Consider the following 18,740-nt stretch of genomic DNA (forward strand, 5'->3'; position numbering starts at 1 on the left):
AAAAGAAGCAATGTGGTTATTGCAAATTCTAAAAAATGCAGACAGTAGTGATAAGTGTGGTAAAAATATTACAACAATTTTTATTGATAGTCAGTCAATGATATTTTTTGTTAAAAATTTAATTTTTCATCATTGCACTAAGCACATTGATGTTGCTTATCATTTTATTAATGAAAAATGTATCAACAATGCTGTAATTATTAAATACATCAGTTCTGGTAAACAGTTAGCCAACATATCCCCAAAGCTACTCCTAAAGAGAAATTTCAAAAATTAAGAAGCTTTTTGAGAATAAACACCAGTAAATAAAGTATTATTTAAGTTGTTATAAACTTTTTGTGTTGTTTTCATGATTATTATCGTTAGCTGTTTTTTTTAATTAACTGCTTTATTGATTGTCGAATTGATATTTTTTTTTAGAATTACCTCTCAGTCTAAAAAAGACTTTTGTTTTATTCCTTGTTTACCTAACATTTTCTTGGAACTGGAGAAAATAATATAGATTGAATTTCAAAAACATTTATTTCTTTTTAACTCAAAATATTATCTACAGTCATAGATAGGCAGAACTGTGCCTTTTGTATGTTGTGTACATTCTTCAAAAATATTTTTTGTATGTTGTGTTATGTATGATGTGTTCATGAAAAAAATAAAGTTTTGATGTTATTTTCATATTATTCTGAATCTATCATTAATACGTTCAATAAAGCAATTCAACAATGCTCTTGGTGCGCAAACAGCATGATTTTAAATGAGCATTCCCCAAATTTCATTGTACATAACAAGCACAATTTACAAAGAATCTACAAATTGTTCAGTACAGTCCAACATTTGCATGTTCGACTGTACTAAAAACATTAAACCTTTTGATTTCATAGTCAAAATCTTAGCTTTTATGTGCACACTTATTGGTTATCAACAGTTGTTGTTCAACCATACAATTCAATATTTAGTGAGAGAGATACAGTATGTTCTTCCTCATATATTCTATATAGAATAGGACAAAAGATGGGTAACAAATTTATCTTTAATCATATTTTCCAATTTTGTATCAAACTCTGTAATTACTTGCGTATTAATGCCCCCCCGTAGCTACAGCTTTATTTAAAAACAAAGTAGTCAATCGGATTTCAGTGGAAAATGGGTCGATATAGAGTTTAACATAGATTCAAAACAGTCTCTTTATTAATTCTAACAAATGGTTATTTACATTTATAAATATATAACCAAACTTAACCTACGCTCGCTAATCTTGACTAATTAACAGGAGTGTTTTGATTATTTAAATAATAATTAATTGCAATAATTACTGAATTTATTATTATTAAATAAATACTCAAAAAATTACGGTGTAATTAGTCAAGGTTAGCAAGCAAAGCGAGCGTAGGTTAAGTTTGGTTAAATTATATTTATAAAATAAATATAAATAACCATTTATTAAAATTAATAAAAAGACTGTTCATTTTCCACCAAAATCCGATTGTTTTTACTTTGTTTTTAAATAAAGCTGTAGCTGCGGTGGTGTTAATACGCAAGTACCCTTTGTTTTTTATCCTAAAAACACTGAGCAACTGATACATTTTCTAATTGTATTAAATCATAGAATTCAGTTCTTTCACTAAATACACAAACTCATCTAGAAAACTGACTTCTTAATATTAGACACAGTTTCTCAAGTGTCTTATCTGATAATTTAATCATAAAATTCCCTACGTAAATCCCATAAGCGTCTTGTCCAATTAATGTAGCAAGAACTACTACTTTATGCTTCTACTAAATGTCCTAATCTTCAACAATCCTGAATTCGGACGTGGATCCAATAATTGTAAAAACTAACATTCTGTGTAATAGTAAACACATTTTTTTGACTAGTAAGTTCATTTGCTGTTTCTTAAAGGTTATTAAGCTCAGATCTTAATATCAATTGTAGTTTGCACTTCAGTATTTTGTTGCTGATATACACTAACAGTAGCATTTAATTCTAATAGTAAAGGTATTTTTTTTTTATTGTTGAAACAGATTTCCATTATGCACAAAAAAAAGAAAAACTAATACTGTTTACTACCAATAGTTTCAACTGCAATATAAATATTTATATTTGTTACTATCTTGAATAATTACTTTTATTATTGAAATACAATACTAAGCAGTGAAGTTCATTTATATGTCCATATATCATAGGATAGCAATGTAATTGATATTATAATCCTAATAATAATCGCTATCATATGCGCACACTTATTGATATCAACAGCTGTTGTTGAACCATTCAATTCAATATTTTGATATATTATAATTTCCAATTAAATGATTAGTTGCAAATATAAGCGACATGTTAATGAAGCATCATCCTTTTAAATATTACAAGTTGTGTTACGAGCAAGCAGCCAACAAGATGTTGCCTATTATCCAGAAAAAATACTTCAATATGAGAATTGTTTTAAATTCTACTTAAAAATTATTGCCTTTTGGCATCTTTTGCTGAATAAATTTTTGTTAAGTAAATGAAAAAAACTTCCAATTATATGAATACATAATTAATTCTCTAAAGATTTTATAAAATCTCATAACAAAATTATAAAATTTTCTCTCTTTTAAATTTAAAAACACTACAAATTTCACAAAATGTTTTTATCAAAGTAGTTTAAAATTATATTAAATTTTTAGCATGAAAATGTTTTTTTTAGCGTGAAAATTTTCAATAAAATGAACCCTCTGTTAGTAACTCATTAAAAGAAAGATGAAATCCTTGTTTCCCTTTCAAAATGAGTAAGCAAGTACCCATACATTTTTGCACATTTCAAAAATCCTTTTACCGAATTGAAATCTGTTTTTTTTTAAATGTATCATGAACATTAAAAAAAAGAATTTTTTTCCTTTTATTTCTTTTTAATTAAGTGAATACAAAGCAAAATCTATTTTTCACCAAGAGTGGATGGCACTGGAAAATACTTCCAGACAATATATAACAGCTAACATTTAATTCATATAGATTGTTATGGCTGATTAGAAAAACTTTATTTTACAAGTTTTGCTAAGTCAATTTTTACTATTGGACAATACCATACAAACATAAAAAAAAGACACAAACCAAAATAATGAACTAACACGATAAACCAGAGTAATGGAATTTTCGAGTTTTCTATGAAATACAAAAATAACTTTACTAATGAGAAATTTACAAATATTTTTAAATATATAATTTAAGTCATCAAATTAAACTGCCTTCTTAAAAAAAGTTGTGAAACAGAAACGTCTAGCCTTTTCTTTAAAAACTTTGTCTAAATGTTTCTCTAACCTAACAACAAAAATGTTTAATTAAAAATCCCCTTTTAAAAAAAATAAAAACTACTTTTAATGGGATATAAAGATTCCAATTTTATATTATATTAGTTTAATCATAAAATTCCTTGCCAATCTATGAAAATTGTAAAATAAAATTTCAATTTAATCAATGACATCTTGACAAGGCAATCAAATTTTTATGATATGAGTAGCAAGATAAAAGACTGTTCTACATTTTATTTGTGAGATCCAAAATCTTAACAGGAAACTGATTTGGTCAAATAATCGATAAAAAAAATGGCTAAATACAACATGTTTTTGATTTAAGTGAAACCCAATAATGAATTATGCCAATAAATTTAATGTTAAAACCTTTCTTCAAGTTCAATAAATGTGGTGGTAAAAAAAATATTCAAAACCTGGGGTTCTTAAATTTGAAGCAAAAAGATATATAAAAACAGAATGGCATTGTTATTTATAAATAAATACTGTCTAACATGAGTAGTACATGCATATAATATCCATCAATAAAAAACAGTGATTCTCAACCTTTTTAGGTCCACGACCAACAAAAAGTAAAAAAAAAGTACAATGAATATATTAAAAATATATAAATTATAATTCCACTTACCAAACAATGTATTTAATTATTATGTTCTTGCGCTTTCAGAAGTTATTTTTCCATCTTCAGAACATCTGATAAACTTGTATATAATTATTCACTTCAGACATTAATTTGATGTATATTAAAATTAAAATAAAGTAAATTTCTATAAATATAACAATTGATGGTTATGTTATAAAATAAGTCATACATTTGTAACTCTAGTTGATAAAAGCATCTCAATTGTTATGTCTATGGTATAAAAGCAGTTTGGCCAACATACAAATCAATAATTATTGTTTAAAATATCGTTTTCAAAATTTTTTGTTCATTTTTTTTTTGTCTTCAGTCATTTGACTGGTTTGATGCAGCTCTCCAAGATTCCCTATCTAGTGCTAGTCGTTTCATTTCAGTATACCCTCTACATCCTACATCCCTAACAATTTGTTTTACATATTCAAACGTGGCCTGCCTACACAATTTTTCCCTTCTACCTGTCCTTCCAATATTAAAGCGACTATTCCAGGATGCCTTAGTATGTGGTCTATAAGTCTGTCTCTTCTTTTAACTATATTTTTCCAAATGCTTCTTTCTTCATCTATTGGTCACAATACCTCTTCATTTGTCACTTTATCCACCCATCTGATTTTTAACATTCTCCTATAGCACCACATTTCAAAAGCTTCTAATCTTTTCTTCTCAGATACTCAGATTGTCCCAAGTTTCACTTCCATATAAAGCGACACTCCAAACATATACTTTCAAAAATCTTTTCCTGACATTTGACTTAATTTTAGATGTAAACAAATTATATTTCTTACTGAAGGTTCGTTTCGCTTGTGCTATTCAGCATTTTATATCGCTCCTGCTTTGTCCATCTTTAGTAATTCTACTTCCCTATGGAAGTAGAAGTATAGGACTTCATCTATGCCATTCATTGTTTCTTCTAAATCCTTTTTACTCTCGGCTAGAATTACTATATCATCAGCAAATTGTAACATCTTTATCTTTTCACCGTGTACTGTTACTCCGAATCTAAATTGTTCTTTAACATCATTAACTGCTAGTTCCATGTAAAGATTAAAAAGTAACGTAGATAGGGAACATCCTTGTCGGACTCCCTTTCTTATTACGGCTTCTTTCTTATGTTCTTCAATTGTTACTGTTGCTGTTTGGTTCCTGTACATGTTAGCAATTGTTCTTCTATCTCTGTATTTGAACCCTAATTTTTTTAAAATGCTGAACATTTTATTCCAGTCTACGTTATCGAATGCCTTTTCTGGGTCTATAAATGCCAAGTATGTTGGTTTGTTTTTCTTTAATCTTCCTTTTACTATTAATCTGAGGCCTAAAATTGCTTCCCTTGTCCCAATACTTTTCCTGAAACCAAATTGGTCTTCTCCTAACACTTCCTCCTCTCTCCTCTCAATTCTTCTGTATAGAATTCTAGTTAAGATTTTTGATGCATGACTAGTTAAACTAATTGTTCTGTATTCTTCACATTTATCTGCCCCTACTTTCTTTGGTATCATTACTATAACACTTTTTTTGAAGTCTGACGGAAATTCCCCTTTTTCATAAATATTATACACCAATTTGTATATCTATCAATCGCTTCCTCACCTGCACTAATTCTACATGTAATTCTACACTCGCAGTAATTCTACATGTATTCCGTCTATTCCAGGAGCCTTTCTGCCATTTAAATCTTTTAATGCTCTCTTAAATTCAGATCTCAGTATTGTTTCTCCCATTTCATCCTCCTCAACTTCCTCTATAACACCATTTTCTAATTCATTTCCTCCGTATAACTCTTCAATATATTCCACCCATCTATCGACTTTACCTTTCGTATTATATATTGGTGTACCATCTTTGTTTAACACATTATTAGATTTTAATTTATGTACCCCAAAATTTTCCTTAACTTTCCTGTATGCTCAGTCTATTTTACCAATGTTCATTTCTCTTTCCACTTCTGAATACTTTTCTTTAATCCACTCTTCTTTAGCCAGTTTGCACTTCCTGTTTATAGCATTTCTTAATTGCCGATAGTTCCTTTTACTTTCTTCATCACTATCATTCTTATATTTTCTACATTCATCCATCAGCTGCAATATATCTTCTGAAACCCAAGGTTTTCTACCAGTTCTCTTTATTCCGCCTAAGTTTGCTTCTGCTGATTTAAGAATTTCCTTTTTAACATTCTCCCATTCTTCTTCTACATTTTCTACCTTATCTTTTTTACTCAGACCTCTTGCGATGTCCTCCTCAAAAATCTTCTTTACCTCCTCTTCCTCAAGCTTCTCTAAATTCCACAGATTCATCTGACACCTTTTCTTCAGGTTTTTAAACCCCAATCTATATTTCATTATCACCAAATTATGGTCGCTATTAATGTCTGCTCCAGGGTAAGTTTTGCAGTCAACGAGTTGATTTCTAAATCTTTGCTTAACCATGATATAATCTATCTGATACCTTGCAGTATCGCCTGGCTTTTTCCAAGTGTATATTCTTCTATTATGATTTTTAAATTGGGTGTTGGCAATTACTAAATTATACTTCGTGCAAAACTCTATAAGTCGGTCCCCTCTTTCATTCCTTTTGCCCAGCCCGTATTCACCCACTATATTTCCTTCCTTGCCTTTTCCAATGCTTGCATTCCAATCTCCAACTATTATTAAATTTTCATCTCCTTTTACGTGTTTAATTGCTTCATCAATCTCATCATATACACACTCTACCTCATCATCATCATGGGCGCTTGTAGGCATATAGACGTTAACAATCGTTGTCGGTTTAGGTTTTGATTTTATCCTTATTACAATGATTTTATTGCTATGCGTCTTGAAATACTCCACTCTCCTCCCTATCTTCTTGTTCATCACGAAACCTACTCCTGCCTGCCCATTATTTGACGCTGAGTTAATTACTCTAAAATTACCTGTCCAAAAGTCGCCTTCCTCTTCCCACCGAACCTCACTAATTCCTACTTTGTTCATTTATCAGTTTGTTATTTAAACAGACGTGGATTTTTTTAAAGATATTTGTTTTATAAAAGTAATTTGAGAATTCAAGGATATTAATAGAATTATTTGGATGATTATCATGATCAAGTTCCATGATATGTTTGGCAAAATTGGATCGTTCTTCATTTCTTTTAATGATACACTTGGTGTGTTCTTTAATTCTAATCAAAAAAGACCAATTAGTCATACTGATGTATTCTAAATTGCATTTAGCACAATTCAAACTATATACTCCCTGTTTATCTAAATTGAATTTTTTATTATTATGTTTTAATGTTTTAGAAGGATTTTTGTTATTTATGTAGTTTATTATTTTGTTGTTTGTTGTATATGCTGTTTTTAATTCAAATGGTTTAAAGATTTTATTGAATTTTCTGTCATTTATAAATTACTTTAAATTACATTAGAATTAAAGAACACACCAACTGTATAATTAAGAGAAATGAAGAACAATCTAATTTTGCCAAATATATCATGGAACACGATTATGATTATGATCCAAATAATTTTATTATCCTTGAATACTCAAATTACTTTTATAAAATAAATATCTTAGAAAAATTCCACATCTATTTAAATAACAAACTGATAAATGAACAAAAAATTTTGAAAACTATATTTTAAACAATAATTATTGATTTGTATGTTGGCCAAACTGCTTTTATACCATAGACATAACAATTGAGATGCTTTTATCAACTAGAGTTACAAATGTATGACTTATTTTATAACATAACCATCAATTGTTATATTTATGGAAATTTACTTTATTTTAATTTTAATATACATCAAATTAATGTGTGAAGTGAATAATTATACACAAGTTTATCAGATGTTCCTGAAGATGGAAAAATAACTTCCAAGAGCACTAGAACATAATAATTAATTATATTGGTTGGTAAGTGGAATAATAATTTATATTAGATATACCAACAGGCCATGCTAAATAAAATTATTCTAAATGAATATTTCATGACACCCCTCCCTCCAACAACCTAATGAAACCTAGTTAAAACTGTTTAGCTGTGTTGATAGCGACAGGTACAAACATGAATCTATGAAGTGTAAAAGCATGAGCAATTTACAAGTTTCAACTAGATGTGTACATGCTCCTTGTAATCTGGCCTGCTGGCATAATATTCACTGCGAGAACATCATTATCAAAAATGCATATGATATATTTGAACACATTGTGCACTCAGCAATGTAAAAGAGGGATAAACGATTCCAGAACATCAGTTTAGTTTCGAATGTGAAGTGTGCATCTGGTGCCTTTATTTATATTTTTATAAGCACAGTTTCACTGAAAATAATAATTGAGGTTTCGGTTTTTTAGTGTGTGGTCAAACAGTAGAAACTATTTTTTCCCCATTATTCTTATACAAAATGGATAAATTTGTGAAAAAAACAGTGAGCCACCTTCGTCCAGTGAATAGATTGGTAAAATGACAAGACTGTATAATGACAGTTTTTAAATTGTTGTTTTACCTCATTGGATGGAAAGCCACAGTGCATTGGTTGCTTCCAAGTTCTCTCCAATGTAAGCATGAAGCCATCAAACTTAATTTGACACTTGGAAACTAAACAAAATTCCAACCCCGTAGGGAAAGACACCCTCCTAGTGACGTTCTGGTTGCCACCCCTCCTCCATTCCTTGCCCTGATGGACTTTAACGGGAGTCATAGATTGCCCTCTGACTTTTTACATCTCATAGTAATAAGCCTGGCCTCACTGGGATGCCACCGATGTAAATGCCTCGGTAGACATTTGCATTTGTGATTTAATAACTCAGCTTTTGTCTTCGGTGCATACTTTGTCCGGACAACTTGAATGTCCTACAAAATTAAACATCAGATCATAAGAAAGCAAACACTTGGAATTTTTCAAAAGAAAATTCCATACTTTGAGAAATCTACAAGCTTCTTTTCGTAAATCATGCCATACTGATAAAAGACATTTTAAAAAAATATTATTTTGTAACAATAAGTGTAATTAAGATGTTCAAACCTCCATACAATTGCAGAAAACCTCATATTGCCTGCTGCAATTGAAATGATCAGTGCTAGAATAGATAAAAAAAATCCACTTTCTACCAACACAGTAACAAGGTGAATCGATGACATCACTGCTGATATTTGTAATCAAATAATTCATCAAGTTCAAGTGAAGTTTTTTGAATTCAATTTGATAAATCAACAGATGTGGCAAACATTTCTCAGTTCTTATGTTTGGTGAGATATGAATGTAATGGGGATAGATCAAAGTAAACATGCTGTTTTGTAAATCAATTTCTGGTCAAGCAGCACGAAAATGTCTTTTTGATACTACTAAAAACGATAACATAAGACTGGACAAAATTTATTGCAGTATATAGTGATTGTGCAAAGATGATAACATGAAAAACAGTGAATTTCTTAAAAAATTAAGGGATTGTCTTATACCAAGAGCAGACTAGATGCACTACTTTTTCCACAGACATGCTCTTACCACAAAAAATCTCAAATTCTTTGTAAAGCTGTAAAAATGGTTGGTTAATTTTATTAAAATTTACCATTACAGAATAGGCTGTTTGCTAAACTAAGTGATGAAATGGACGAAAAGAAAAAATCTCTTCTATACAAAAATCAGATCGTTATCGTGTGGTAGTGTTAACAAGGTTATTAAAAATATAAGATGGATTAATAATATTTTTCCTGGATAAAGAAATGTCATTCTCAATGTTTTTATAGGATAGTAAATATGTGTTGCATTGGCTTTCTCAGCTGAGATGATGTATTTTTGCATTTAAACGACTTGAATGTGAATTTAAAAGGATGTGATAAAAGATTTCATTAAAAACAGACTAAGTTCATGCTTTCATTAAGAAACTTGATATCTGGATTATTCGCCTTCAAAGCAAAAATTTTGATGTTTCCACTCACTTCAGATTAAATTTAAAAAAATTTGAATGAAGAAGTCCCTATTATTAACTACAGTTTGGATAGCATGAAGTGCCTTTGCATAAGCTAACAATTCAGTTGACAGAGTATTTCTTGGAAAATAGCAATGATTTCTTATACAGATGGATACTAGAATCCATTTAGTGAAAACATTGCAGCTGCTAAGTTGCCAGTTGAGATTCACAACCAGTTCATCAAAATGTCTGCCAGTAAAATGTTACTATTACAATTCGCATCTGAAGATTTAGATATATTTTGGCTTGCTTGTGGAAGCAAGTATGAAAATTTAGTCACAGAAACAGTGAAAATATTAATCCCTTTCACCACGTCTTACCTCTGTAAAAAGGGTTTTTCATCAATAGTTGCGCTAAAAACTAAACATAGGAATATGTAAAATGTTTATAATAAATTATATTTTTCTCATAAAATGATTTCATTATTATGTGTGAAGTTATAGGATAATTTTGCAATCTCCTTTCATATCACCGTGACCTCCAGGTTGAGACACGGTGATATAAATATATCCGCTGATTTTAGGTAAGCTTCATTTCACAACACATTTTATTAATGATACTCAAGAATATATTTACAGTATATTGCAGTCCAAATTAAAGATGAACTTTTTAACATTAAATGAACCTAAATCCTACTGATAAAATGGTGAAAAAAGTTCTTTACTTCAAACAGTAAACATCATAAATTTGATATTCATAACATTTATAAACAATAATTTTTCTCGTAAGATAAAATTCCTCATTAAGGTTCTAGTTGGAATTTTGACAGGCTAATTATAGTTTATCAGATTCATTTTTTTATACTTAATGTACATTACTTACAAAACAAGCTTAAAAATGTTAACTCATAAATTTAAATTTGTAAATACTTAGATTGTCACATTAAATTTATTTCTACTTTAAATTACAACCTGTTACTGTATGGGCCTAATTTGTTTAAGATTGCTACTTTCAAATATTGTAATAAAAAAAATTATAAAACAAAAACATCACCTACTTATTAAGTTAATAATTCACAATTATCAGAAAATATTATTGTTCCTCTGAAGCGTCAGCTATTACTTCTGCGTCATCTTTAATTCCATGATCACTGTAAATAAACAGTGAACGAGCAGAGTGAACAGGAAAATTATGTTAAAAAACAAATTCAGCCAGGTTACTCAAAAAATGGTACTTTTTATTACTGTATTTGGAAAGCTTCAACTGTACCTAATACTACAGCTTTTCTGTCTACATTCTGGGTGTTGGGATCCACAAAGTTGTATCTGGGTTACGCTGAAATTTTAGTATCACCATTGTTTACATAAATGCTATCACTTAAAATAGTAGTAGCCAAATATTTTTTTTAAGGTAATGTCGATGAGTATTAACAGAAATAAGGAAGTATTTTTTTTATCACTTTTAATTCACTCACACTGTCTGTACAATTCTGCCAGTTATGGGAGACCTTCCCATTTTTTGCACATCCAGTTTCAATGATTTGGCCAAAATCTCACAACCTTTGTATTACTGAACTCAACATAAATGACCATAAATTGACATATCTAGTTCAATTTCTTACTGATCCTGGAAATAAATGTACATGTCTTTTAAACACTTTTTAGTACTTGTGTATTATAATGACACGACTATCGTTGGGAGGTTACAGCCAGCGCGACTGGTGGCAAGTTAAATAACTATGCTCTACTTCTAATCAGTAAAACAATTAAAAGTATTTGTTAAAATTAATAGTGAACTTATAAGTAAAATGTGTGCACTTAGAATCTGATATCTCCCATATTGTGAAGAGGAAGCTTTTAGGTTAGATAAGGTTAATTTGAATAAATAATTCAATTTCGAGAATTGTTTTTCTACTTTATTCCTAACAAATTCCAACAACCATCATAAATTTACAGACCTATTATATATAACCTTCCCACCATAGTGGTGCCATTATAATCCATAAGTACCCACTTTATTTTCACTGCATTTTAATATGGCAAAAATTTGAGGAGACAACATAACTGTATAAAATTACCAAAGATTTTTGTAGCAATGATATTATCTATAAATACTATTTTTTGCATTACACTTTTCTGGCACTTAAACTAACCATTTTATGGTTTACAGTGAATAAACAATCAAAAGGTGAAAAATCTGCTCTAGCGAGGAATAATAATCAAACGATTAACTAGTAGTTTCTGAATATAAATTAGATAAAATATTGTACCTAGGCTTAAAGCCTGAAAGGTAGTCTATAAAAGCCTGAAAGGTGTGTATAAAAAAATGTGTTCACAGTTTAATTTTTCAGAATAAGTCATTCTTCATAACAAAAAGCAAAAGTATTAATGCATAAAAAGTAGGTCAACTTGTAGAAAAATGCTTATGAGAATCCATTTAAAGAACTTTACAAAAAGAACATGACAAGGCACAGAGGATAACAATGAACCTTATACGCAAGACAAATGTTCTACATATGGAAAGATATGGAGAAATCCTTACAGAATGAATGGATGAATGTTTGAAAGAGGGAAACATGACTGAATAGAATGAAAATGATGAATCATTTATTAACATTCAAAATAAATGCAATTTAAAATAAATTAAGCAACAGTCGAAATCCTTGCTGGATACTAATGTGAAAAGTACTCTGTAACCTAACCTTGTCATGTTCATATAAGAACATTCCACATTTGACAGTCACTTTAGAAATCTAATTTAACGTTTCCTCATATGCAACCAAACTTAATAGAAACACATATTCAATAAATCATATAGATTGAACACGTAAAAAACATTTGTGAAACACAACCTGCAAGCTAACCAAAGTGTTAGCTTATTGCACACATTATTCTCATCTAATACTGATTTTTCGGTATTCCCGTAAATAAAGTAATTACAACTCACAGCATACACAAAGAAAATGGGCAGTACAAAATAATACAATACTTATGGGGCACTAATCTGTACTCACTTTCATCCAGTTCATTTTTTATTGATTCTATATGTTTTGACACATCCTTTAGTACACGACTAGCATGTTCATTAATTCCACCAAACTTTGTTAAAACTTTTTCCACTTCTCTTTCGACAGCCACACAGGCCTCCATAACTATATTACTTAAAATAACGAAATTCAACGCAAATTCTCTCAAAAGTTACCACAATCTCATTACAAAACAAAGACCTATAACCGGACAAACTGTGCAATTACATCTTCCCGTACAATGCATCAATAAATAAACGTAAGGACTCTAGAGATGTCCTCTTTAATACAAAGTAAGTAAAAGAATATTATAAAATATATTAAAAAACTCTCAATCAATTTTAAATGTGTCAGTGTTAAATGTCGTAACAGTTTTAAATAAGAAATTTAATTATTTAGTACCCTATAGTATAAAACTTTATTATTTAAAAAATGCTTTTAAAAAAATTATTTGCTCAGAAAATGATTGAAGGCAATTCTTTCGAAAATGATATTTTTTTAAGTGTCTCAGGAAAACTACCAAAGGTTCATGTTTTACCGCGGAATGTTCAAAATCTAGCGTAATCTTCTTTTCAGTAGCATATACTGTAGTGACGTAAGTAATTCTACACAGGAGCTATGTTGAAAGCAGGAAATGTTGCATAAATAACGGATTCAGTTAACAGAGATTCTAAAACCATAGTCTCACATCAACATGAAAACAACCATATTAACATATCTATCACAAATATATGAAATTAATCATTTCAACTTTTCGATCTTCGCCTTAAGAAAATAATAATGTTTATTATTAGAAATTAATTTATAATTTCGCCGTTAGAAATAATGTTTATAATCTTTTGTATAAAAGATTATAAATATTATTTTAAAAACATGAAATTGTGAATATTATCAACATAATAGAAACAGATGTTTCATCTTGTTATTATTGTAACATACTCATATTAAAGTAATAAATGAGGAAAAAAATTCTAGTTTATTCAAGAATCAGTTGCTATAAGATGTGAATTTGTAATGCAAAATTTATCTTCAGAATGCCAGAGTATTTAGTAATACTCTGAAGTAATATTTTCAAATAGCCGCAAATTACACCAGTGATGAGCAATAATACAAACACATTCATTGGTGAATTTTTTTCTCTACTTATCTGCTGTGCTGATTTTTTTTAAATAAATTATGTTACTATATAACATAGCATATATAACTTATGTTTTTTGTCTTCAATTATTGGAACCTTGATAAAATGCAATGATGCCATATGCGAGTCATATAAAGAACAATTACAGTTATGCAACTTGCCTGTTACACTGCTTCTTGACATATATTTTCCCATTTGTTCTTGGATGTTATTCAATGGTTTTTAAAATGTAAGGTTTAATATTCTGTCACAGCAATGTTAGCCATTTTTTTAGGTTATAATTTAGTAAAATTATAGAGCAATTTCCCAAACAAATAAAGTTTCTATTTATTTAAATTGAAACATTTCTCTTTTCAAAGTATTAGTTTTTTTTTTATTTGCAATAAAAATGTTAGAAGATGGTTATTAACTTTCATCTTCTACAATATACATAGGCCTTCCATTAGTTATAAAAAGATAGATTTTACTATAACATACAATTATGTTTTTAAAGATTACAATTCATGAAAATTAGAACAATTAACAAAAATTTTACTAATAAAGTTTGCCACAAGTATCTTTTATTTGAAATGCTTGTGAAAATGAAGACATATTGTACTAATTTTCATAAAATTTAGCAAATTTTTGTAATTTTTTTTTATAGATATGAATTAAGGCCTAAAAACCATGTCAAAATCAAATTTCATAACAAAACTATGATCAAGTAATTTTATAAGTAAACTACACTTTTTTTATTATTAACTATGATACAATTCTAATCTAAAAAAGTAATTTTTTTAGTTTTGTTTATTTTCAAAGAAAATATATTTTCTAAATATCTTTTGTTACTAACAAGATAATTGCACTTTTAAAATAAATTAATAAAGATATAATGAACAAAATTAAAAAAAAAAAAATTGTGCTAACCTGATTTTCTGTAAAACAGTCAAAAAGTTACAAAAAACAATTTATGTTGAACTATTCTGCACAAGTGTAAGCCAAAAAAAGTAACAATGAACTACACAACTAAACTAAACTGAAGAATCCTTTCTCTATGCTAATATGCAATAACAATACCCTTAGCAGTTGCTGAAAATAACTGACAGTATAGAAGAATGCCTTACCCTTGATGCATGGGTGGCATCGTGTGCATGAAGCAATTCCCTCTCTATGATGCAACTGTGGTATCATCAGCACTGAATGTATTAAAATAAACTTAGTAACAAAGGTGGCTATTTTAAACAGTTAGTACTGTTTGTACTGTTAGTACAACTAACAGTACTGCTTGTTTTAAACAGTTAGTACTTATTTAAATATGTTGTTTTGAAATTATTAATGAAAAGATTATTACTGGTGAGTTTGTAGTTGAGGAATATGCTATTAATTTTTTTAGTGATGTTTGTTTTATTCCTGAGATTGGTGCTATAATTATTGATATGATTATTGGTATTATTATTAGTTTAATTCTAGTTATTTGGGTTGCAATAATTGTAGGAATTATTTTTTGTAAGGTTATTATTATTATACATATATTTCATCTTATTATTTGTATAATTCTTGGTACTCATAGGTGGAAGGGTACTTTTTATTAAAATCCTCATTATTATTAAGATTCTTTCATTAATGGGGCAGTTAATGATAGTATTAATAATTAATGAGGTTATTATAATTGATGAAATTTTTTGAATAATTAAATATTTTATAGATTGTTCATTTATTTTTTTTAAAAGGGGTAAAAAAGAAATCAAATTAATTTCTCTAGATATTCATGAGAATATTATTCTGTTAGAGGATATTGTTATTAGAATTCTTATGGTTATTGTTAGGATAAATATTGTTTTTGATAAATTTATTTTAATTAAAAAGAGAATTTATTCATCGATGGGGTATGAACCCATAAGCTTAATTTAGCTTATCTTTTTGTAAAAGGATGTGTGATGCATTAAGAATTTTGATTTCTTTAGTTTCAGTTTAATTCTGGATTTTACAATTTAGCATGAGTGAGCTTTCACTTAATTTACTTCATCAAAGTAATCCTTTAATCAGGCATCTTGCTTAAGTATGAAAATCCATTATTTTTTCCCTTTTTTTATATCATTTTTTTTTTACGGTACATTATTTTATTTATTCAATTTTTTTGCAATTTTTTATTTTTGAGTTTAATTTTTCAACAAAACTTTTTCCGTTATAATAAGATATTTAAATCATTCAATTGATTAATTATTATGTTACAAAAAAGAAAAAAGATAGTTATATTATAATATATATATTATATATAGTAATATATTTATTTAAATATGAACAGTTAAATAAGTACTAACTGTTTGTTAGTATTTTAAACAGTTATTTATTTAAATATGAACAAAGGTGGTTAGTAACAAAGGTGGCACAAAAAACTACTAGCATTCAGCAAACATTTGGCACAGTTCTTGGCCAACTGAAAACATTGTGAGTTTATTACAGATGATACTTATAACAAAAAATAAATACAATGCTATTTAATTAAAACTAGTTTAGTATCCCAATTAATATTATTATTTTAAAGTACTTTAAATAATTATTTTTTCTACTCAGTTTACTGCTGCAGCTCGTAAATTCTAAAGTCACTGTCCAGTAGATTCTAAACAGCCACGTTTGATTCTGAATTCACATTTATCACAAAATTGTTGATGTGCACATCATATAAATGTTCATCTTCAAAGTATTTTTTTTCAACATTGACAACAGGCTCGCAGATATTACTCCAATCAGCTTCATACACTTATGAAATTTCTCTTCAGCTAACTTAAGAACATCCAACATGTAAAAAGTTGTATTTTTTTTAGCTACTTGCCCTTTCACCTGACAACAAATCATTTGAATGGCATTTATGTCAGGGTGATAAGGTGGCAACCACAGAACTGTAGTTGCCACAGTTTTGCCATAATTTTACCAATATTGCCATAATTTTTGAAAATGTCGAATATTAGAAATTTCTTTTGATTTTCTTTGTGTAATTTTATAATATCATATAATTCAGTTTTCATCATACCAGGAGAACAGTTAATTTGTTGTTCAGCTAACAATTTTATTATATTTCTTTTTAAACAGTTAGAATTTGGCTGCTTTTGTAGCAGAACGTTGAGATAAGATGCGATCTAGTACAATGACTGACTGAGGTGGCAAGTTGGGAATACACTTCTCTCATAACCATTTAATGTACTTTTTGGAATCCATCGATTTGTGATAATCTCCTTTCTTATTTGACTAAAGCATTGTTAATGAATTCTTTATTACAGCTGGCATGAACAATTATTAACAGCGAGTTCTTGGATACTGGTGTTTTCCCTCAAGAAGCCTTTGTTGTGTCTACCCACAATTTTGGTGTCTAATGACTAATGTTGAATGTAGGTTTCATTGGTGCATACAATCGGTCTTCCTTCTTCACGAAACAGGGATATTGGTTGTAGAAATTTCATTTTTTGCATTTTAATGTCATACCGTTCTATCTGCATTTTCTGGTTGTCTTCTGTTTTTTCCATCTAAATCCATTTTACGTAATATTCTCCTTAAAGATTTTTCATTCCTTTTGAAATTATTTTCACTTTCGCAGGCTTTTTGCAAAATTCTTTTCACACTACGAATGCATTTTTCAATTACATAAAATTTATTTATTAAATACCTCCAAGCATCTGTGACAAACAAATCTAAACTGCACACAATACTGGGATGATTTACATGCTTTCTCGGCGAAATGAACATGGATTCTCAGTTTCATTTGATTTCCCTTCTGCTATAATTCTTTGGACTGTTCGTTTTGATACTTTCATCGCTTGAACAACCATATTCAGTTTTCCTCAATATTCCAGTTCCGGTATTCTTTTGTAAAATGAAATTGTTAACATTGAATACAATTTCCTTTGCCTGACTATGAACTAATGTACCTTTTCCTCCAAACTTGGGCATTTTAAAAGAAAATAACTGTATTGAAATATTAAACATTTAAGTGACTGAATTTATATATCAAAGCCATAAATGAAAACAACACAACAAATAGTAAAAATAAATCACTAATGGCTATTCACTTCATTAAGTAAAATATACACTGCAATAAATGTTTTTATAATCACTTCTAGAAATAATTACAAGCAATGAGTGGCATATGATTCTACACAGAACAATGATTAGAGCAGATTAAAATAAGTACATGAAATCCTTAAAATTGCGTGTTGTGTTTACAACAATTCATAAATAGCACATTAGTCATTTATGATTCATGAACGATTCTACTATGATTAATTGCTACACAACAAGAAATAGGACTAGATCACAACTACAATGTATAATTTAGAATAAAAGTCAACAATTACATACACTACAGCAAGTTTATGAAACCTGCTTTTTATATATTACCATAACACAAAAGACATATAGAAAATGACAATATTTGCTTGTAACAGAGGCCAATACATGTAAAATGCCAATATGTAGGCTTTCAGTTCCTGCGCCAACGTATGTGCTGATACATCTAGGTAATTCAATAAGATCAACAAAATGATGTGGTATAGATGAAATATTAAGTGTGATCCTAAAACACTGTTAAATATAATTGTAGGGAATAATATTTTACTGTAGGTTCTCCTAATGGATGCTTCATGCCTTGCTTAAAGCAGGAGTAATTCCTAAACAATTTTTATTTATATGATGAAATGGGAACAGAAAATAACAAACCTGCAAGTTTACAATCATCATTCTCAACAATATTAGAAAGGTACCACCATTCAATTAAATTCCTTCTATAAAAATTA

General features: G+C 28.7%; 1 protein-coding gene across 1 annotated transcript in view; it reads right to left on the reverse strand.

The window, feature by feature from the left end:
* Window positions 1-13,085, reverse strand: part of Sou (required for meiotic nuclear division 5 protein souji) — an 84,237-nt gene extending 71,152 nt beyond the window's left edge. Inside the window, exon 1 of the mRNA XM_075367345.1 lies at window positions 12,825-13,085. Coding sequence (XP_075223460.1) covers window positions 12,825-12,960 — 136 coding nt within the window. The 5' untranslated portion in view covers window positions 12,961-13,085. The remainder of the gene's footprint in view (window positions 1-12,824) is intronic.
* Window positions 13,086-18,740: the final 5,655 nt, after the last annotated feature.

Source organism: Lycorma delicatula, chromosome 5, assembly GCF_047948215.1.
Source record: "Lycorma delicatula isolate Av1 chromosome 5, ASM4794821v1, whole genome shotgun sequence".
Lineage (NCBI taxonomy): Eukaryota > Metazoa > Arthropoda > Insecta > Hemiptera > Fulgoridae > Lycorma > Lycorma delicatula.